The sequence below is a fragment of the Microtus ochrogaster genome, chromosome 1, assembly GCF_000317375.1.
Source record: "Microtus ochrogaster isolate Prairie Vole_2 chromosome 1, MicOch1.0, whole genome shotgun sequence".
Lineage (NCBI taxonomy): Eukaryota > Metazoa > Chordata > Mammalia > Rodentia > Cricetidae > Microtus > Microtus ochrogaster.
In genome coordinates this window covers 16,310,213-16,334,450 of record NC_022009.1, presented here as the reverse complement: position 1 = coordinate 16,334,450, position 24,238 = coordinate 16,310,213, and the positions used below count along the sequence as shown (strand labels likewise).

The following is a 24,238-nucleotide window of genomic DNA, read 5'->3' as shown; positions in this document are numbered from 1 at the left end:
CTTTAATTTTAACTTTAAAATGCATCTTTTCCATATAACATTATAATCTATTCTGGGTTATTTTCTCTTTTTAAAATGACTGGTATGGCAAAAACTTCAATATCTGTAAAGTTATACAATGCTGCTACAGAGATACTGTATAAGAGAAGGGGTTGGATCTATTGCATCACACTGTACAGTGAGTAACACCTAACATATGCTCAATAAACATTAGTAGATCACAGAAATAAATATATACAGTTATCTAGATTTGAGAAGAAAAAATTTAAGCTTTCTAAATTTCCATATATTTAAGAATAAAATATACCGGGCCGGGCGGTGGTGGCGCACGCCTTTAATCCCAGCACTCGGGAGGCAGAGGCAGGTGGATCTCTGTGAGTTCGAGACCAGCCTGGTCTATAAGAGCTAGTTCCAGGACAGGCTCCAAAACCACAGAGAAACCCTGTCTCAAAAAAACAAAACAAAAAAACAAAAAAAAAATCAAAAAACAAAACAAAACAAAAGAATAAAATATACCATGACCTCTTTAAAGGATGATGAGAGTGAGAAGTCATAAATAAATTACCTAATATACACCAGGGACTCATGCAAAGTTAAGTGTTTTCTGTCACTGTTTTCCAGTTCAATGTACAACTGAATAGTTTTGATTCAGATATCAGATAGATTAACAGATTAATTAATTAATAGATTAACAGAGATAATAGGAAACCATACACACTTATAACCAGTAGTTGAGAAGTAGAAACGAACATAGAAAATTTATAATAATAACACAAATGTAAGAGCACTGGTTATTGAAGAAAAGGGAGACTTTGATCTTTAGGAGTAAAAAGCAAAGTACGTTGTGGATTGGAAAGACAAAAAAAAAAAAAACAGGGCAAGAGCTGGTGCAAGCTCTATAGCCATAAATGCAAAAGTACAAGAAGGCATAAGATAAGAGAATAAAACCAAACAGAATAAAACAAGACAAAGTACCCTAAGGCATTAGAAAAACCAAACAAAAGAGTGGTTGTAAGAAAACACCTTTAATTATGCATAGTAGTAAAACATAGGAAGAACCATCTGTGTCTGCTAATGTGTATATATAGACTGTTATCAATGCTAAAAAGATGTTATTAAAACTTTGAGATTATTTACATAATTATTATTGTACTATTTCAAACTTTTGTAATCATATACTCTTAATTTGATAAGCAAATTCTTTTTTCCTTAAAAAATATAGTAGAAATTAGAAGTTTGATTTCAGATAATGCTTTAAAATAGTCGGTGAGGGTATAGGTAACACGTACCCACTTTCTTTGAACAAGGTATTTAAATTAAATTTCTAAATTTTATATATATTTTTTTGCTTGAATTGTTTTGGACAAGGTTTTGTTATGTAGCTCAGGCTAGCAGGCAACACACTATGTGGCCCAAGCAGGCCTTAAAATCCTATGCCCCAGCCTTCTAAATGCGGGGTTGCAGGCATATGGCATCATGTTCAGACTTCAAATATATTCCTAACAATGAAATTTTAATTCGCCATGAAAAACTGACCATTTCCTTTATTCTTTACATGTTGGTGGTATAGTGGAAAGCATAAATGCCTTCCTTTATTTTTTTGAGGACAACATTAAAGTTAAAAATACCTTCCTATTTTTTGCCTGGCAATCTTGTCTACTTCCCCTACCCAGGAGGATAGCTATATGTTTTTCTTTGGGTTCACCTTCTTATTTAGCTTCTTTAGGATATCAAAATATAGACTCACTGATCTTTATTTGTAGCTAGAAACCAATTATGAGTGAGTACATCCCATGTTCATCATTTTGGGTCTGGGTTACCTCACTCAGGATAGTATTTTCTATTTCCATCCATTTGCATGCAAAATTTGAGAAGTCATTGTTTTTTACCGCTGAGTAGTACTCTAATGTGTATCTAATGTGTAATGTTCTTCATCCATTCTTCCATTGAAGGACATCTAGGTTGTTTCCAGGTTCTGGCTATTACAAATAATGCTGCTATGAACACAGTTGAACAAATGCCCTTGTCATATGATAGGGCATCTCTTGGGTATATTCCCAAGAGTGGTATTGCTGGGTCCAGGGGTAGGTTGATCCCGAATTTCCTGAGAAACCGAAACACTGCTTTCCAAAGTGGTTGCACAAGTTTGCATTCCCACCAGCAATGGATGAGGGAACCCCTTTCTCCACAACCTCTCCAGCAGAGGCTATCATTGGTGTTTTTGATTTTAGCCATTCTGACTAAGGGTGGGGTGGGAGAGGGGTAAGGGGAGAAGGGGAGAAAAAAGTGAGAAGGGTAGGATGGGGAAAACTTGGGGCAACGGGATGATTGGGATACAGGAAGGTTGGATAGGGGAGCAGGGAAGCACATATCTTAATTAAGGGAGCCATCTTCGGATTGGGAAGAGACTTGGACTTAGAGGGGCCTCCAGGTGCCCAAGGCGAGGTCCCCAGTTAGTTCCTGGGGCAGCTGAGGATAGGGAACCTGAAATGACCCTATCCTATAGCAATACTGACGAATATCTTGCATATCACCATAGAACCTTCATCTGGCGATGGATGGAGATAGAGACAGAGACACACACTGGAGCACTGGACTGAGCTCCCAAAGTCCCAATGAGGAACAGAAGGAGGGAGAAGATGAGCAAGGAAGTCAGGACCAAGAGGGGTGCACCCACCCACGGAGACAGTGGGGCTGATCTATTGGAAGCTCACCAAGGCCAGCTGGATTGTGACTGAAAAAGCAGGGGATAAACCTGGACTTTCTGAATATGGCGGACAATGAGGGTTGCTGAGAAGCCAAGGACAATGGCACTGGGTTTTGATCCTACTTCTTGTTCTGGCTTTGTGGGGGCCTAGCCAGTTTGGATGTTCACTTTCCTAGAACCAGGATGGAGGGGGGAGGACTTTGGACTTTCCACAGGGCAGGGAACCCTGACTGCTCTTCAGACTTGAGAGGGAGGGGGAGAGGAGTGGGGGGAGGGCGGGAGGAGTGGGAGGCTGGGAGGAGGCAGAAATTTTTTTTCTCAATAAAAAAAAAATACCTTCCTAAGATTGCTAATTTTTATAACCTGAGAAAGTGTATCATAAACAATTGAGAATTGTTGATGAAATTCATGCTCACCTTTAAACTTTACTGGAACATTAATTCTAAAAAGTTGTTGATAAAAACAAATGACTTTTAATACTAATAGAATAATACATAATAACTAAATAAAAATACTTGCAAATGTAAAGTGACTCTGATGTAGATTTACATAATAATAATAAGCAATAGTGAGATTACTTGTGAGCTATTATTTATAATTTACATTGGTATAGATTATAGTATATTGACACAAGTTCAAATTACATTTGTTGTATCGAATATGCCCCATTTCTGTTTACATTATTTTGTAAATATTGTATGTATTTTGTCATATTGTATGTATGCATGTTTCTATCTCTGCTTAAGATGCAATTTTAGCACTATATATTTCTACCTCTGATTAAGATACTTATATATTGTTTACATTTTGAGGTCATTGTCCTTATTTGCAGCACATTTGTTTAAAGAGTGTTTTATCTTTTAATATGAAGCCTTAGTCTTTAAGTTACATAGGCATTAAGAATTACAGGTCAGTAGTCATCCATATTTGTTATACTTATATGACAAATACTAATCAGGTTCTTTACATGCATAGAGATTGTATTCCACATAGATAGGTAATTTTTAAAAACTTCAAAGAACTGTAGAATATGGATTTAAATGCCTTATAATTCTGTTGACATGAGGCATGATTGCTCCTGGCAGGACCGATCTATTCCTTAGAGAATGTTGGGCACCAAAGACACTCCACTTGGAGCTTGTTTTCTTCTTGGCAAAACTGGTCTTTGGGCAAAGAACTGTCCCCTGCCTCAACTACTGACAAAAAGTACAGTGTCCTGACTGAACAAGCAAGATACAAGCAAAAAGACTGCTAAACCTTGCCAAGACAGGGTAAGATGGTTTTTCAAATTTTCCTGCCTCAGGAAATGGTCTGTCAGTTACTCTAGGCCTTAGCCAAAGTTGGTTGCCCCAACACTGCAAATGAGTCTTTGGTTGATTGCCCAAGTAGCCAGTTTTCCTTTTTATTCCTTGCATCTTTTGGAAGTTGCTTGATTGCACTTCCTGTTTATTCAGGTAATATTATTTCCCTTCTCAGGTCTTTGATGGTGTTGAAGACTAAAGAGTCATGGTTACTTTCCTCTCATGACTTAGCCAAGCCATTTTTAATATAAAACTTAGACTCCTTAGGAAAGAATAACTATTGAAACATTTAACATATGTTTTTTGTTTGATGTTGTTCATGCTGGCTGTAATTCTAATTTTTATGTCTGTTTTTGCCTCTTCTTTTCCCTGGACAATACTTAATATTTATTCTTTGTACATTGTTTTGTATTAGGTTTAGAATCTCTTATTTAGATAAAAGGGGGAGGTGCTGTGAAAACTCCTTCAGCCAATAGTCTTTAATATACCGGCCCACTTTGGGCATGTCTCTTGTACTATAAATGCAGACGAAAAGCATGCACAGGCCTCTTGACTGCTGGATTTGGTTCCATTTCCCAGCACACACAGAGGAATGTGGCTCTCTACCCTTATTGTGAGTTTATCCCCCCAAAAATAAACCTTTGTTATACTCCATTCTTGGTTATTGTGGAACTCTTTCATATGCAACATGACTCCATGAAAAACTTTTAGTGTAGTGCTTTTACTTGTTTAATGTACAAGTAATAAGATACACTCTTATTAAGAGTCTGAAAAATTTTTACTTGTATTCACATGCTTGTTAATTGACTAGGTAGATTTAATACAAAATCGAGTAATGATTACTACAATGCCATGTGGTGAGTAAATAACCATAAACCACAAAGACACACCAGACAATGGCTGTTGATAACTTTGTTATATCATCAAGGTGAAATGTGGTTAGGGTTAACAGTTCTCAAACTTTAATGTGCATCAGAATATTCTAGAAAACTTGCTATATTATAGATTTCTTGGGCTTCACTCTCATATACTTCAATTCATAATGAATGGATAGGTTATCAGAATTGTTATTTCAACCAATTTTCAGGTGATTCTATCATACTATGGAACAGAGAACCTAAACAACAAAGAGGACCCTAAGAGAGACATACATGGATCAAATCTACATGGGAAGTAGAAAAGCACAATATCTCCTGAGTAAACTGGGAGTATGGGATCATGGGAGAGGGTATAAGGGGAAAGGAGATGAGGGTATGCTTTTAAAACACATATATGGCGGTCAGAGAACACCCTGAGAGTCTCTAAATGTTGGAATAATTTATAATTAAATCATATTTAATACCTATCTCACAATACAAGAACTGTGTAATATGTAAGATGCTGTGCCCCTTGAATGAAAAAAAAAAGACATGACTACTCCTAAGAGTCTGAGTTTTATTATAAATATAAGGGAGAAAATGGAGACAGACAGAAACAGAGACATGGGAGAGTTCAGAGTAAACATACCCAGCCAGCCGAGCCGGGCTCTATGAGGATAGGGAAGAGGGGGAGCAGACAACCAGGAATGGCAGCCAAGAGACTAAAAGGACCACATAACCAAAATGACTGGGTTATATACAGAACAGAGAAGCTAGCAGAAAAGAAGGCCCAGTACAGTCCCTGGGCTAGAATTTAGGGTGGGCATGCCAGGCAAGAAGATCCAATAACAGGTAGGGACCAAGGGAGAATGGCCTGCCAGAGTCTGCTTTGACATGTTAATAAGCACCTCATTTAGTCTTCTAGTCTGGGTTTGAGACATAACACCCCTAATTTTTGCCCAAAGAAATTTAATAACAAACCTGTTCATAAAATCAATTTTTCCTACAGGTGGTTGGTCACCTAACTTTGAAGTTAACTACCATTTTTGAAAGCATCTAAATACCATTTTTTTTTTTTTTTGGTTTTTCGAGACAAGGTTTCTCTGTGGCTTTGGAGCCTGTCCTGGAACTAGCTCTGCAGACCAGGCTGGTCTCGAACTCACAAAGATCCGCCTGCCTCTGCCTCCCAAGTGCTGGGATTAAAGGCGTGTGCCACCATCGCCAGGCTCTAAATACCTTTTATCTCTTTCACAAAATAAACAGAAGGAAAGGAACCCAAGAAAAGGCACAAGAAACAGATATAGATTTAGAGACAGTAATCTCCAGTGACCTCATTGAGTTTGTTTTCTGTTGGCCATTAACTTATGGGTGTGCTGCTTGCCCTTAAAAGTAGTTTGTTTCCCCCACTGAAATTCCCTTGGAATAAATTTTCATTCGCAAATGGGTATCAATTAGAGATTGATTCTGGGTTATAGATGGGGACACATGTTCCCTTCTTTTAGCTCTAGGACTCCTTCTGGTACAGAACTGTGCAGACCCTGTGCATGCCGCCTCAGTGAGTTCTTAGAAGATTTCTAAGTTCTAAGTGAGTTCTTAGTTGATGCCAAGTCTAATTCTATACCATAGTGCCAAGACCTAAAGAAACTAAGTTAGAGATAGATAGTCTTTGTCTTCAAAGTTTTAGAACTGGAAGATTTAAAATAATTATTTATAAGGATAAAAATATTTTGAAGAAACAAGATAGTATGTTTCACTTATATTTAGACTTTGTTGGGGTTAATTTTGTTTTTCTACCCTTTATCAACTAAGTCTCCTTAATTAAGTAACACAGAAAACAGATTGGTTTCAAGGAGAAGAAAAAATTTTAACAACCAATTGCATTTTTAGTATCATCTACTGCATTAGTTTTGTTCTACCTTATTATCCCTTAGAAGCATGTTTGTTTTCTAGTAAGAGAAAGAAAGTGGGAGGATTCGGATGGTAGAGAAGGTGGGGGGGGGGGGGAAGAAACTGAAAGAAGTAGAGGGAGGGGAAACTGTAATCAGAATATATTATGTTTGAAAAAAATTTTCAGTAGAAGAAAAATATTAGATTTTGCTCACACTGTGTTATACATACACAAAGGGTTGAAATCAATAATCTTAGAGATGTTTTAGCAAGGTCTTTGTAAGTACATTTGGTGTCCAGGATGAAAGATGAGTTAAAATGACGGCTGCTCTAAATACAACTGTGTTTCCTCATCTGTGACCTTCACTGAAACCTTCTCTTTCAAATAACTCCCTTCTCTTAGAGGTCCATTTACATTACTTGATTTGAAATACACCATTCTCTTGTTTAAAAAAAAACTTTTAATCTTCTTTAGAATTATTCTTGAACACATAATTTTTCACATTTCAAGCATAATGATACTGTATGTATAAAGGACATGTAAAATTTACACATACACATGTACATGCACTTGTAAACACCCCATGTTATATCTCTTCTTAGACTTGCAAACTCTACAAAATTCTCTGATTGTCATACTTGGTTTTTTATGTCAACATACTACTACAAAATTCACAGCACAAAATATTTTTGGATGCCAAGCACTTTGTAAAGAATTGAAAAATGTAAATTTCAAATCTTCACCCACGCACAAGAAAAGAAGTTATAAAGAAGGGAAAGATGGATACTCTAAAGGATCTCTAAATCACCATGGAGACTAAGAAATTATATTCTCTAAAGAAAAAGGAGAGCAAAACTGAAAGCTACACTATCTGAATTACGAAGAAACAAAAAAAAATAATTAATACTTTTAAAGTTTCAAAAATTCTTCTGATCTTACTTAAAAGATAAAATTCAATTGTTTTGTAGAAATCTTTGAGAAATTAGGTAAAATAAATTAAGAAATAAATTTTGAACATGGAAAAATTAATGAAAGATCCCACACACAAGAAAACAATATCTATAACATGATATTGAAAGATAACTGAGGCAAGGATGATGCATTTTTAAAAAATATCCTTAAAAAAAAGAGAAGAATGATGGTTTGTATTAAAAAGCAAAAATAATAGGTGGTAGTTGAATTTTAAATCAGTTTAGGAGTAAACAGAACTGGGCTGTTAAATAACAAAGCATTTTCCTATTTTTAAGACATGTTTGGACAATACACAGGCAAAATTTTCCTTGGAAGTAATTTCTGATCAGTCTTAGAGACAACTGGGGAACAATGCCAGTGATTCATTAGATGCAGAGAAATATAAAGGAGGCAGTAGGAACAAACCAGCAAGTCACAAATTCACTGGAGATGAAAGCCATGACTCAAATAAAATAATGGTGCAGCCAATGGGAGCAAATAGGAAGATGAGGCAATAGTCAGGCAACCGAGTCAGCAGTCCAATCCAGTGGCACAAGGCATTTGGAGCAGAAGTACTAAATAATCTGTACCTATTTACAATATTATAAGCATAATGGACAGGGCAAAATCAGGCAGGCAGATGGAGAACTTAGTAGGCCACAGTATTGGAGAATGGTAGAGGGGCAGATAGACAATGCTGGGCAGTCTAAAATGCTAGAATAGCAGATGGATATGGAGGGACCAGGCCATTTGCTAATGGGTAAAGCACCAATGAGTGGAGAACACAAATTGTCCAGCAGATGAAATTAGGCAAAAAGAAGAGAAAATCCAAAAGCAATCAAGCAGGAAGACAGGACAGCAGAGAAGCAATGGCAGACCATCAGAAGCAGCAGAGGAAGGTAATGACAAGTTGTCAGCAGGGGAACAAAACACCATTCAGGAGAAGATGAGACTGAGCAGTGAAAACAGTCCCTGAATTGGGTGTCTCCATCTAGGAAATAATTCATAAAGTGCGAATGAAAATCCACAAGAGAATAGCACACAAATGGAAACAGCAGATGGATCTGAACTCTATTGCCCAGGGATACAGAATGACCCTAGAACATAGATAGATACATAACAATCCACAAGGAAATTAAATAGATGGGAAAAAATGGGTCCAAGCATTTTTTTATGATGATAAAATAAACCAAAACACTAAAAAGTATTAATCTGGAAATGATTGGCTGGGATTGAAGTCTTCGCTTACCCCTTTCTGGAGCCCACAAAATGGGAATGTTGGGAATTTCTGCAGCAGAAAAACAGAAGAGAAAAGGGATTTCTGATTCCCAGTTTGAGGAAAGCAGGTCAAATTTAGGGCTCTATGAACTGGTTCAGGGAAAGAAGAACCAGCCTGAACCTTCTCTCCCTCAGAATCAAACCACTTCTGAGGTCTGAGAAAGGTTTAGGAAGCCCTCAACCCATCATTCCCACAACCTCCCCTTTCACACTTACCTACAGTGCAAACAGTTTCCAGCAAGGAGGTACTTAGGAAAATTCACATCATGGCAAAATTTGAGGATGGTCAACTAATGGTATTTTCTGTTCAGGTCAAGGTTCTGATTCATTGGGATTCCTTCCATTCTTTATGAGTAAGCAGAGGGGATAATTTCTAGAAACTACCTACCTTTTAAAAAGTAGGTTAGGGAAAAAAAACAACAGGGGCCAGTAAAACCAATAAATAGACATTAATTCTAGCTAAGAGCTTGGTGATCCCATCATTTGTCTTAGATTTTAATTAATATCAATGACTCAGAAATTCTGCAGACATTTTCTTTGAGCTCCAAGGCAGTTCATATTTCTGTGACTGAAGTAAAAGCCCTAATTTAAATCACTATGTTTATCTTTTCTTCACTGTTCTTTATTTCAATAAATGGAATTTCACAATTCATTCCTCAAATCACAAAAGCCAAATCCTGACTCTTTACTTAACTTCTCTCACCCTTACTCTATGTGTTACTTCTTTCAAAGTATATCAACTAGCTAGGCATGGTGGCCAAAGCCTTTTAATTCTAGCACCTGAGAGGCTAAGGCAGGAGAATCATGCACTTATGGATAGCCAGGGTTAAACAGTGAAATCTTGGCCTCAAAACGAACTTTTCCTGTCTCCTGCCATCCTCTCCCTCCCTTCCTCTCCTCTCCGAACCTCTAATTTTCTTTCCTCCCCCCTCCTTCTGGATCTAAGTGACTCTCTTTGTTTTCACCTACACTATATTAATTGCCTCCCAACTAGTTTCCTATTAAAATATAAGCCAGTCACCCTATACCTCTACTCTATCACACTAAAGGGACATAATAATTCTACATGATTTATTCCTCTTTACTCTTTTAGGTCATTGCTTAAATGTCATCTTCCTTAAAAAATGGCCTATTTTAATTACATTGATTTTTCCTGCCTAGACTATTAATCATCCTTCCTGGGTGTATTTTGATCCATAGAATTTATCACTAATATTGTGCATTACTTATTTTCTTGGGTTTATGCTTCATCTTTATGTAAGATGTTTTAGTAAATTTATTGTAAACTTTTGTATCTTCATGATAAATTTAATGGAGACCTTTAACAAACATTAAAATGAATTTATTTATGCTGTATGCATGTTGGGGGTAGTGTGTGCACACATGAGCTGCAGAATAAAATGGAAGTCAGAGTACAACTTTCTGAAGCCAGCTCTCTTCTTCCACCACACGGGTTTAAATAAAACTCCTCAGGCTTGGAGGTATGTGCCTTTCCCCTATAAGCCACTTCACTGACCCATTATAGGGAAATTCTCCTCTGTATCTTTAACATAATGAAAAGCACATATATATTATACACTCAAGTTGAGGAAGCTAAATTTCTTGGGAGTATTCTTTTTCGTTGATTTTTAGAGACAGGGTTCCTTTGAGTAACAGCCCTGGCTGTCCTGGAACTCACAGAGATCTGTTTGCCTCTGCCTTACAAGTACTGGTATTAAAGGTGTGTGCCACCACTGCCCAACAGGATTCTTTTTCTTAAAGTCTCAGAGTATTCTGAAAGCTCACACATATTTTGAGTTTGTAGGTTAGCAGATAAGGATACTAGTACCAAAGGGTAGGAGATCTCTAACATGAGGTTAGTAAATTACAGCCTAGAAACCAGACTCTGCCTATTGTATGTTTTCTCAGATTACTGGCAATCTGAGAATCATCTTTACATTTTAAAATGATTCAAACAAAATAATAAAATAACCTTTAAAGTAAAAACTGTATATGAAAGTTAAACTTTAGTGATTACAACAATTTTATAAAATATAGTCATCCTCAATCAATCACTTGTAAACCTCTACTGATTACATATTCTCAAATTATTTGTTTGTTTATTTCTTGTGCCATCTGGAGCACATTTAACCTCCTTTTCTGACGCAAAGTTTCCTTACAGTACTCTCTGTAAAGGTAGCTTAGTGGTAACAAATTCCTTAAACTTGTTTTTATTATGTAAAATGTTTCTTTCTCCTTTGCTTATGACTGATAACCTTTCTTGGTACAGTAGCTTGGGCTGTCATCTGTGCTCTTTCAGGATGTGTAGAACATCAGTTCTGCTATGTCTGCCTTTATATGTGACTTGACCTTACTCTGCTAAAGTTTTCAATATCCTTTTTTTTTATTGTTGTTCTGTACATTTAGTATTTTGATTATTATGTGACATGGGGTTTTCTTTGCTCGTCTGGTATATTTGGTGTTCTGCCTGCCTCTTGTACCTGGATAAATATCTCTTATATTAGATTTGGGAATTTTCAATCATTTATAATACCTATAGCTGCTTTTGTGCTATAGGGATGTCAGAATTGGGTGACATAAACTATATAGTTTCTGGAAATGCTTTGCCATCTGTGTCTTAAAAAGTAAGTATGATATCCATAGATAATTTATATTCATAAGACAAAGGATAAAACATAATCCGAATAAAGCTACGACAAATTGTTAATGTCATCAGTGATGCACCTAGGAGGGAAGGTGTGTTTATACGAGGATTTGCTTTGACTACTAGATAAAAGCTGTCTCTCACTCTTCTAAATAGTACTTATTTCTAACAGTGATATTCATCTTCCACAAAAAAGAATCCCACTTTAATGATGCACAGTATTAGTAAGCTTTAAAAATGGCAAGACAGTAAATGAAAAAAGGAAACAGGAACTATGAACAGTTTCACGACTGTCATATAATTGTCCAAACTCCTGACTATCCTATTTAAGAATAATGTGTATGATGTGAATATTTAAACATCACCAGTGGAGTTATTATTCAGCAACCCCACTATAAAAAGGCTATGTGTAAAATGGAGTCCTGAATAGCAAGCAAGAGATACATTACAGTAAACATGATACATTATAAGAATACTAAATCTAACAACAGTTTTTGTATAATTTAGATTTTTTGGAACCTATTTCACCTAGCTCAAATATTTAAACTTCATGACAAATAATTCTACTCTTTGAAAAATTCTGTACAGAACCACTTCTTAGTAGTGGCCTATCTTTTTCCTCCATAAAGTCCAATCCTGAGGATTGTTACATACAAGAATATTATGTTATTTGCTGCAAACTGACGGAAAGAAGTGAAGAATGTGAAGGGTAGACAACAAAATTGTCTTAGTGACAACCATCACTACAGTCTCTTCATTCTTGGAAAATTATTTTTTATGTAAATTAAACCTCTTAGAATTCTTAACTGCTTCTTCTGCATTTTTATTTTTATATTTGGTCAAACTTTCCCAGTGAAGTTAAACAGGTAACAGTAAACTTTCATACATTATTTTGCTTTCTTCAAAGCATTTTGAAGGAACATATCCCTTCTGACAATTCCTACCTGTGTGCTATTAATAATATTTGAAATTGAAAATTCCAGCATATTGGCTAATTCTTTCATTTCATACATATTTATTTTACTTTTAGTTATATGTGTGGATGTGTGTCTGTGCACAAGAGTGCAGGTGCTCACAGAGGCCAGAGGTATCTGATCCTCTGGAGTTGTAGTCCCAGGCAGCTGCGATTGACCCAACATGAAAAGAAATAAACACGGGTCCTTTGCACGATCTTAACCCCTGAACCATTTCTCCAGCCACTGTTTCATATTTAATAGCAGGTATGCTTTTGCTATGTTCTATTATAAGGAAATGACACTGACATAATTATTAGGATCATCCCAAATAATTTGTCTCCGAATCATTTTATCAATTCCTATCAGGTCTATATCATGTAATAACATAAAATCATAAATAACGTTGTCACGTTAAAAAGTGATACTATTTTAAGTTTGTGGTAATATATGTGTGTATATATTTGTTGAAACTATAATAAAGTTTGTGTTAGACCAATATTATATTTTATAGTTATAGATGATATCGAATATAGATTAATTTACATTACTGATTTCTGTCTATAATCAGACTGAAAGGAATATTCTCAAGTCTTTGTGCATGTCTGCAGGCCAGAAGAGGGCACCAGACCTCTTTACTGAGCCACCATGTGATTGCTGGGAATTGAACTCAGGACCTTTGGAAGAGCAGGCAATGCTCTTAACCACTGAGCCATCTCTCCTCTCAAGTCTTATAGTAAGACTATGTCTCTAGCTAAATCTGTGTTTAGAGTTAATATCAACCAAATGCATATTGCTATTTTGTTTTTAATTATATTAACATCATCTTGTGATACTATTCTGCTATTCTAGCATCTATTCTTTTATAACAATATATGTGTGTTGGGGAATATTATTTTAAGGTGTGTGACTTTTGTTTATGCTGCATTTGTTTGACTCTGTGAAGCTGTGATTCTTTGCCTGTCTAAAACACCTGATGGTCCTAATAAACAGGTCAACTGCCAATAGCGAGGCAGGAGCAAGGATAGGTGGGATTGGCAGAGAAGATAAATAGGAGAAATCTGGAAGAGGAGGAGTAAGGAGAGAACAAGGAAAGGAGGACTGGGGCCAGCCACACAGCAACACAGACAGCCACGGAGTATGTAGGAAAGGAAAACATATAAAAGTAAGAAAAGAAAAAACCCAAGAGGGAAAAAATAGGATGATTTAAGTTAAGAAAGGCTGGCAAGAAATCAGCAAAGCTAAGGTTCTACGTGTGCTTTATTTGGGAGCTGGGTGGTGGGCCCCTCAAAAAGTCAAAAGAAAAAAAATCACACACATATGTGCAAGTGTTAGCTGGAAAATAATGTCATCCATTTGTACACTCTAATAAATTCAAGATAAAATGAGCATGTAGCAGGTCCCCTCAGTTGTTTCCTTTGCCTCTTCTACAACTACACTTTTGTGTTTAGCATGCTCAGCTTTTCTTTTTCTTCTTCAGGGAAGTCTTTTCAATATTTAACAAACCATTATTCACTTATGTTTCAAGCTAAAGCTCTGTTGATAGTGCAGATAATATTAAAAGGAAAGTAGGTATAGTTATTATACATGTCTGCAATCGCAGATATTTGGGAGGTTGAGGCAGGAAGACTGACTGATTTAGTTCAAGAGTCCTAAGACAGCACGGACAACAGAGTGAGGCAAATACTACTTGGGGAGCTAGCTGTGGTTTGGATATGATTTCTTCTCCCAAGAGTTCACATGTTACAGGCTTTTCATTACTGGGATGATACTGGGTTATGATATGAAACTTTTAAAAAGTAGAAACTAGTGGGTGGGGTACTATGGGTCTTACTGCCCTCAAAGAAGAACTGAAAAGCCCTTGTTTGTCCTGTAAGGTCTCTTCAGGTTGTGTTGTTTCATAAGCCTGAATTGCTTTCTGCCTGGCAATATGAACTCTTAATCTCATTTACATTCTTGTTATGATTCTATCCATTATTAGACCCACATTAGAGGCAAGACCAATAAAGCTATCAAACCTTTACTTTCAGTCTTTTACACTGTGAGCTAAATAAATCAAGGTGTTTTTTTTATATTAACAAATAATGAATGAAAAACAGCTTATTTATACTACCTCACATAATTATTCTACGAGTTAAACACTCAAGAGTTCATCATGAACATAAGAAAATTAGGTACAAAAAGTATATTTTGCATAAACTGCATAAAGTCACATACTAGTAAAATGTGGTTCTGACTTAAATTCAAAAAACACTGTTTTGTCCACATTGCCTTAAAAATAGCTACAAGGGCAACACTACAATTCTAGGAAGAATGTCAATTAGAAAGCAAGTATTCCATAATTTGTATGATCTCTCTTCCCTAGGAGGGCATTATGAAATCTTAGAACACATTCTTCCATGGAAAAGGTATGCCAATAAAACATATATTTAAGAAAACTGAGGATGTCAAATGGTGGTGGCGCACGCCTTTAATTCTAGCACTTAGGAGGCAGAGGCAGGTGGATATCTGTGAGTTCAAAGCCAGCCTGGTCTAAGCAACAGAGAAACCCTGTCTCAAAAAAAAAAAAAAAAAAAACCAACCCATAACCAAAACAAACTCAAAAAACAAAAAAGAAAAGAAAGCTGAAGATATTATTTTATTTGTGAATTGTTTACATATAAAATGATTGAGATTACCTCATTTTCCAAATTCTGATGTAAGAGGCAATGCCTATTTTTGTCTTAAATTATATGTATTAACCAGTTATTTTGATCATATTCACTCTCAACTTGTCCCTTTAATTCTTCCCAAATCTACCCTCACCTCTACCTCCTGTCCTTCCCAACTTTAAGTCTCTTTCTTTATTAAATTCAATAACTCAGCAAATCCAATTTGTTTTGTCTATATTCTTCTAGATGTTTCCCATTCACTAGGACAACATGGCCAATTTATCAAGGTGCATACCCTTAAAGAAAACTAGTTCCCTTCTCTCAGAAGCCACCAACTTAGATAAGGGTTGAGGCCCATGAATCCCTCCCTAAACTATGCTATAATGTTAATTAGCTTCACCTTGTACAGGTCTTGTGAAGAGAACCACATCTGCTGCGAAATTATAGGCTCAGTGTTTCTATTAGTTTTGGAAGATACTGTCTAGACATAATGTATTTTTCCATCTTTAATGTTGTTAAGTTGTATAGAAGACTTTCATTTTGATGGCTTTAACTGGAAACTCAACTTTAATTAGCATATTTAAGTGCTTCTATGCCTTTAAAGGTAATTCTATGCCTTTAATTTTTCTGCTGGCCTTATTTTTTAATTGGGCTTTTCTTTTTGAAGAATAGGCTGAGGAAAGGGCATCAAATCAGAGAAAGTTTGTGGCTGGTCGAAAAGATTAATGAAAAGGTAATTTTAAAAAAAGTTGAAGACTGGAGAAAAATGTTGTATTCCTCGACCTATACCGTTATACAAAATTAATTTTTTCTTATGCATAGCCAAAAGCAGCACAATAACAAGTAGGTAAGTCATAATGTGGTCAACTTATCTTAATATGTCTGGGTTTTCAATCAATAAGGAATCTTCCACCAATGAAAGTTCACGAAGAAATACTGATTCAGATCTTCAGGCAAAAGATGGGGAATGATAAAATGAACATGTTCAGGATTTATACTCAAAGGTCCTTTGTTTCCTAAAACTCTGATACTGTGATTTCTTCATAATTACAAACATCAATTTTACAGAAAATGGTAGATATAGAAGACTAAGAAAAATCAGTATTTATTGATTGTCTTGATTACTGACTGAGATTCACAAAGAAATCAACAAAATTGAAATGTACTTATCAGCAGTTTTTGCACAAATAATGGTGAGGACAGTTACTAGACTGGCAGACTAAATCAGGACGCTTCTTTTTTTCCTGCCTTTGTTCTTTTGTCCCTCCCTCCAGGCTCCCCCATTGTCAGAACTCATGTCTAAGGCCTTCATCATGGTAGGCAAGCACGTTACTTCTGAATTATGATCACACACAATGCCTCCCACTTTAAAAATGAGGGTGTAAAAATATTTCTCAAAAATAAACAATTTGACTTGTTTGTTGATACATACTTGAGAAATGTGAAATTAGATCGGGCCCATGTTGCATGTTGTGTGTGTGCATTTATGGTATTTACATGTGTGCATGAAGTTCAATGTCCTGTGTTTGTCCCTACTGCTCTCCACCTTATCTAACAAGACAGGGCCTCTTGCTGAATCTTGACCTTGCTGATTTAGGAAGAAAATTTGATCTGCATGCTCTAGAGAGTCTCCTGTTTGTGCCTGAACAGACTAGGATTACAAGTGTGCATCATTATGCCCCACTCTTTATGGGGTTCTAGATATCTGAACTTAGACTGCCCTGCTTTATGAAGCAGGAACTTTAACAACTAGGCAAACTCTCTAACTCCAAGGGGACATTTTAGGTTTTGGAGGTATGATCTTAATGTCTTATTTGGAGATAATGTATTTATAAGTTGTTGTTTCTACGCAATCTCTCAATTATGACGATTACTTTTTGGTATTTCTACATTGTCCTCCTGTAAGCATTCTAAAACACATTAAATCTAGATTATTCATTCTTATACACAATGTTATGTCCTCTGCTCTACACAGGAAGATTTGAAATTTATATTCATATTAACAGTCCTCATAAATTTAACTTTTCTTATTACCATCAGTAATAAATTCCTCTCTGCATATTTTAAACTGATTTCTACCATTTTAAATTATAAAATACTCAAGTGTTTTGTAAAAGAAAATCTTTTGGCTTGAATTGGTAGCATATTTTTGGTATCAGATTTATATCGTTATGATTTATCATGTAACTATATACTTTAACACTAAGCTCAGCAAAGCTCAAGGTGCTTCATAACTATTTGTAAAGTTTAATAAAATCAAGGAGTGAAGTTATTAGCAGTGTGGAAGCTCATACATATGTTTGAGTTCTGAAATAGAACTATTTTTTCAAAAACTTCTGTTTTTCAAAATTAATTTGAGACTTTACCAATAAAGACGGCTTCTACTGTTTCTGCCAATGTAAGAGCCATATATCAAAACATCATATGGTATGTAATAATCATGCATAATCTTTGTGCTTGTGTGCATGTGTATTTGCATCACCATCATGTATGCTCGTGTATATGGGTGCACAAGCCCCTGAAGACATGTGCGGAGGCCAAGGTCAGCATCAGTTATCTTCCTCTAATGCTCTACACCACATTTTTTGAGGTCGGTACTGAACCTGGAGCTACTGGCCAATGAGCTCCCTAGATCTGCCATCTACACCACCACCAATCCCAATGACGGGTTTATAGGTATTTGCTGTTGTATCTATCTTTTATATAACTTTTATATGAGTGCAAGGGATCTGTACTCAGGTTTTCATGCTTACGAAGCAAGTTCATCACTGATTGAGTCATTTCCCCAGTCCTGTTTGTGTTTTCATACAACAGTCAATGATAGATTAATTTAGTTGGTAGCCATTGAAAAAAAGCTATCTTTTCACACACCGAAGTCATTTCAAACCAAGTTATAGGAACTTAAACTAATAATGAAATTAAAGACCTAAGACAAAATAGAGCAAGCTACAATAAATAAACAAACAGCTTTTTAACCTTCAGATGCAGGTTATCAGAAGCTACAAATAATTCTCATATCATTGTAGATTCTTTTTATTTTTCTGTCCCATGTCTTAAAATAATAGTAGGAAAATGTCAACTGTCATCCTTATTTCATATACAGACTCAACAAAGCCTATTAATGACTATTTTCATTATTTACTGTGACAAAAACTTTGAGAGAAAGACATTAGTGAGTAGAAAGGAAAATTTAGGCTTAAATAGCTTAACTTGTCTCAAATTTTACACGAAGTAGTAGAGCCGGTACTCAAATCCCGGCATTTCTGACAACATATAAAAGTTTTTACTTACACTAAATTGTTTCTTCACATGTATAGAAAAAAAACACAGCAAGGGAACATAGTCCTCACGTTTAGAACAATTGCATAAAAATTACAGGATAGCTTCTTAAAATAAACTCAAGTGTAGCTACCAAATCTGAAAACAGAGATCTTCAGATTAGTTTAAAATATTTCAAATATAAAGGGTTTGAGTATTATGCTTTGTGGGCAATTTGACATTGTCACATGATTCTACTCACAAAAGAGATTTGACATATTTACAAGTCTAATTCATTTCAGCTGCTTTAAATTTTATTAAGCTTAATGGGTATTTCTTTTTTTAACTAACAAAAATCAGAGAACTATAAAAGAATATCCACAGCATGTGTATTTTTAGTGTGTAAGTGTGTGTGTGTCTCAAGGGTCATAACATATATTGCAGTTAAATATTCTAAAGTATCAATATATGATACATGCAGTGAAATAATCAATGTCTTCTAGAGAAAACTGATATGCAGCTAAAAGTAAATGACTCAAATGATTTATGTCAGACTACATTTTTCTTTATAAGACAAATGAATAAAGGCATTAGTTTCACTGTGCTTCTTTTATAAAGAGATGTTTTGCTTTTAAAACGATGGGTGTTAATTTTTAGGTGAAATTGTTAAATGTAAATTTTTACTTTCAATAGAATAAAAAATTGAGAAACATTAAAAGGTAATTAGTAACTAAACTCAATTTTATCTTCTTTACAATAACTGATTTCTTGTTTTTTAAGAATTGTAAGAAAGAAGATTAATGATTAGGTAAAAAATCTGTCTTATGGTAAACATAATTAAATTCTGAAAACTATGAACTTTAAGAAGGTGACAGAAAACAAATACTTATATAATAGCACTAATTTTTGATTAACAAAGTGGATATTTCATGGAAAAGATTTCTAACTACCATGACAGAACTATGTGTAGAAAAGTCTAAATAATAATGATTTTTGGATATAGATGATTAAGGCAATACATGAACATAAAGAGCTAATAGATAACAATGGTTCCTTATGTTCATAGAATTTTATAATTCTTAGTGTTTTACAGTGCAAACAAATTACCCAACTGTCAGGTCAAAGAAATGAAATACATCTATAAATATAAAAGTTTCCTGTTAAAATGAGGATAAAAAGTTAAAGACTGTGATTATGCTAGCATATATATTTTGATAGAATTCTACGTTTAAGATGAAAGTAAGAGGCATAAAGTTATCAACTGAATGATATTCTATGATTCAGAACTAAAAAGTAGAAACAAATCCATAGTTTAGGGAAAATAAATGCTCATAGCCTTAAGGCTGTAACATGAAACAACCTTATAGACTCTTCTATTTCCATATCCTTTTAAAACAGAATTAGAAAGAAATTTAAGCTAATTAAATTTTACTTTATTTATAATCCATACCAATTGGCAATAAGTTTGGTTTATTTCCTTAATTGTATTTATAATTTTCACTCTTCATGTTTCTTCCCTGATAGCACAAATATCTGACAAATAATTGTGCTTGTATTTCAAACTAATGGACAATTAATAATTTCAAAATAGTAGTCCCATAGAGAGGAACTGTGCATTATTTTTAAATGTCAAATGAGTAACTGTATCATTGTATAATTGTAAGCTCTTACACTATTTTAAAAAAATTTGTTACTTACATTTGTATATAGATAAATGTGCCTAGCAATACCCTCTACTCTGTTGGGTATAAATACACAAGATACTCAATATATAAACAAATCGTTATACAGTTACGTTCAAAATTAAAATTATAATTTCTATTAAACATGCTTTTATATTTAAAATAGTATGGAAATTGTATCTACTAAAAGGTATAAAGGAAATGAAAAATTGTTTTGGAGGCCAAGTCTTTTTTTAAATGTTTATTAAAGTCTTTAAAGAGCTTTTGTCATAGATATTCATATCAGATGCACTCTCATATATGTAAAACATAGAGTGATATAAACAATAAAGGTTAAGTTATTAATATTGAAATAAATCACTGCTTTAAACAAAGATACTGAGTACATACATAGATTATAAGCTTAATGCTTTATATAGGTAGTTACTACATGCATAAAAGATTACAAACATGTCTGCATTTCATGTAACTAAATAATATTTAAGAACAAAATATTGTTCAATTTTTGATATATGAAACATAAAAAGTCATAATGAGAGCTTAATCAACATATAGTACTAAAAAGAGAAAATAATATATTAGAATAGTATAAATTCCTGAATTACATAAATATGGGAAAGGATCAAATACAATGCTTAGTAGTTAAAAATCAATTTCACAAGATTTTGAAGATTTCATAGATAGACTCTGAATTCGTTATTAAGACTAATTGTTTAGCAGTTATCTTTTAAAAAACCCTCCCCAACAACTTGGCACTTACATAGCCAATAAAAGAAAATTTTTAACTATTTTAAGCAAACTCATATAAAATTTTAGGCGTGGCTTTCATCAAATACTTACAACTTAAGTTTAAATATATATTTCCATGTGAAAGTGAGTGTTAATATAGTTCATCAACACAGAAAATGGTATCAAAGGTGAGAGATTTAAAGGAAAAAGGAATAGCATAACAGAAAACAATTGAATGCATGTGACATGAACTTCAAAGGAAACTTCTTGAGGCAGAAGGGTTGGGGGCAGACAAGAGATGGGGGGGAGCAAAATAAAAGAGGACAAACCAAAACAAAGTATTATGAAAATGCCATAATGAAACCTGTTACATCTGAGGTTAATTTTTGTAAAGTTTAATGAAAGCTGGGGATGCAGAGATGGCTTAGTGGTTGGTTCCAACACCCACATCATGTACCTTTATAATCACCTGTAATGTTAGATCCAGGAGATTGACAGCTACTTCTAAATTCTTTGAGCACCTACACTAATATGAATGTGTCTCTGTGTGTTTGTATATATGCATCTAAGTATATAAACATATACTTACACATATACTTCCATAAATATATATACATGTAAATGTATGTATACTTATGTAAGTGTGTGTACATATACTTATATACATGAATATATACGCACACACATAATATATATATACTTACATACATATATGCACCATACTGCCACATATCAATACACATAAATGATAAAAGAAATCTTTAAAAATGTTCACCACTTTTAAACCCAGGAAAATGGATAATTCAATTTCCCTTATTTTAAGGAAACTAAACAAGCGAGTGGTTAAATGACTAATCCTGGATCAATATGCATAATCCCCATACTCCTGAAATCTAAGTAATAGGAGTGAGTACCTTTTCCTATCCATCACAAGGTTTTAACTCACAAAGAGGATCTCTAAAGCCTCTGGATAGTGCTGGTTATTAGAAACACTCAGTTACCAGAATGTTGAAACTTTCAGTCTCATTCATAGAAAGTTATCAGTGTGAGTGGTACAAAAGCCATTGATCATTAAGATTCACATGACACAAAAATTGGTGAATGCATTTGGGTCTTCTAATTGTAACATATCTGAACAAAGCACGGGATTTCTCTTAGTATTCCTTCCTATATATTGAATTATGTCTCTCTTCAATAAAGCTTCTTCTGAATTGTATATCTTTAATAAGTAAGTTTTGTATGCCATTCTAGTTAATGATATTTTGGCAGGAAAGAAGTATGGGAATCCACAGGCTTTTTAGAAAAACAAAGTATATATAATCTGGGGAATTCCAGATTTATTGATGACATCAGATGTAAAGACAATCTTGTGATTCTGAGCTTTGAATTTGGATAATCTGAACAACTTCAAGTCAAAATCGAATGTAATTGATATGAAAGGAAACTGGTATATAAATAATTGAGGAACTACATAGTGTGAGAAAAATATTCCACACCTGTATGACTAATGAAAATGAATCCAGCCACCTACGGTCACCTTGCTGGTCAGTAGGAGGAAAAGAATTAATAGGTAATGAGATTACAGTAAACAAGATACTTATTGATGTAAACTGTTTCCTTATAATTAAAAATAACACTATTATTTGGTTATGAATGAATTTTATAGCTTCTTATTTTTCTGATATAAAAATAAATACTAGTGTGAACGTAACAAACCATCATACAAAAACTATGGACTCATTATACAAGCTTAATATCATTTAAATAATATCCAAATTCTTAAAATCAATTACCTTCATATAGGTGGTTTCTTTACAAAGAAAACAACATAAAATATAACCACAACTCTACAAAGACAGTTTGCCCTGCAAACTTCTTGTTAGTCTCATATAACAAAAATGGTCAAAATACCACCTATTGTTAGATGTCAAGTTAGGACAGAGAAATTAAACAGATTCCTAAGAGGATCCTTTGATTTATGCAGTTAATTTAACACTACCACAAAACAACTCTTCATAATTTTGGAAAGAAAATGTTTTTTTATTTATAATACTAATTATAACAATATAAAAAGAAATATACTAAAATAGGAGAACAGTCAATAAAAGTTTTAGTACTTGTTTTAGAAAACTAGATTCTCAAAAAGTATACAGTAGTACTCAGAATTTACAAGTACAGTCTATGGATTAGGAACATCTATGTCACATAAAGATTTGTTTGCAAAACAGATTCTGGTAATCTATCCAATATATTTCAACTAGCAATAGTTGGGGAGGGGCCTAGCAAACTATATTTATGCATGCATTCTTGTGAAATCTAATGCTGATCAAAATTTAAAAATATATGAAGATAATTATTATTTAATAAATTAAGAGAAGGAAAAAGCCTGATTATAAGGCAGTAGATACAATAGTATATTGGTTTGAAAATAGAAGGACATAGTAATTATTAAGCTGAAATCGAGCGAAAAACATTTACTTGAGGGTAACGGCAAGCAAATCATAATGGTAATATAAGTTTTTCCACTACTCCACAGTAACGACTGACATTTGTGGCTTTTTAAAAAAGAAATTAAAGACCCTTTCTCTGAATTCATGTTTCATTCTTTCCCTAATTTTTCTTTTTACTATAGCAGAAACAATAGGTATTTTTATTTAGATTATTAAGTTCTATATTTAAATATTATTCACATTTAAAATATGGAAAATATGTTGCCCTTTCATGAATTTAGAGTAAATTTAGTATAAATATATAATAATTATATACTGTACTTTGAGACATATGACAAAGGTACTTCAAAAAGAAAGAAACCAGATCCAAATTTGAATTGAAATGGCTAAAATTTGCTATAACCTGATGTGTAGCTGCTAAAAGCAAATGAAGGACAAATTTTTAGAACAGTTCAAAGTTCCTCATATTCAACAATTTCAAGGGTAAATAAAAATAAAGTCAGGAAATATTTTCAAAAACTTCTATATCCAAATATTTGCATTGTCATAGAAATAAGTAATAGTTTTGCTTATAAAAGTCTTAGAATATGAAAATTTTAAACAGAATAAAAAATAATATAACTAGTTTATTCCTTGAATATGAGAAAGGCATTCTGGCTTACCTCTGGAGTGACATCTCGTGGTGCAAACCCTGTTCCTCCAGTTGTTAGTATCAAATTAAGTTCCTTCTCATCACACCAATCTATGAGAGTTTCCTAAAAGATAATAAACACACAGAAAAACTTACTTGTTTGCTCAAAATTCTAAGTAATCATTTCACAAACAGCATTGAAACAAGATTCTTTCAACAATAAAGACTTTTTTTAAAATTTATTTATTTATTTATTTA

The 24,238-nt window shown here is 34.0% G+C and overlaps 1 protein-coding gene across 15 annotated transcripts in view; it reads right to left on the bottom strand.

Moving 5' to 3' along the window:
- Gphn (gephyrin) overlaps positions 1-24,238 on the bottom strand; it is a 351,545-nt gene that overhangs the window by 173,667 nt on the left and 153,640 nt on the right. For 10 of the 15 annotated variants that reach the window (XM_026779610.1, XM_026779623.1, XM_005343244.3 and 7 more), the window contains exons 4-5: positions 24,012-24,104; positions 8,954-8,992 (exon numbers count right to left, since the gene is read on the bottom strand). In XM_026779610.1, coding sequence (XP_026635411.1) covers positions 8,954-8,992; positions 24,012-24,104 — 132 coding nt within the window. The remainder of the gene's footprint in view (positions 1-8,953; positions 8,993-24,011; positions 24,105-24,238) is intronic. The other 5 variants (XM_026779613.1, XM_005343246.3, XM_026779635.1 and 2 more) reach the window with 1 other exon arrangement.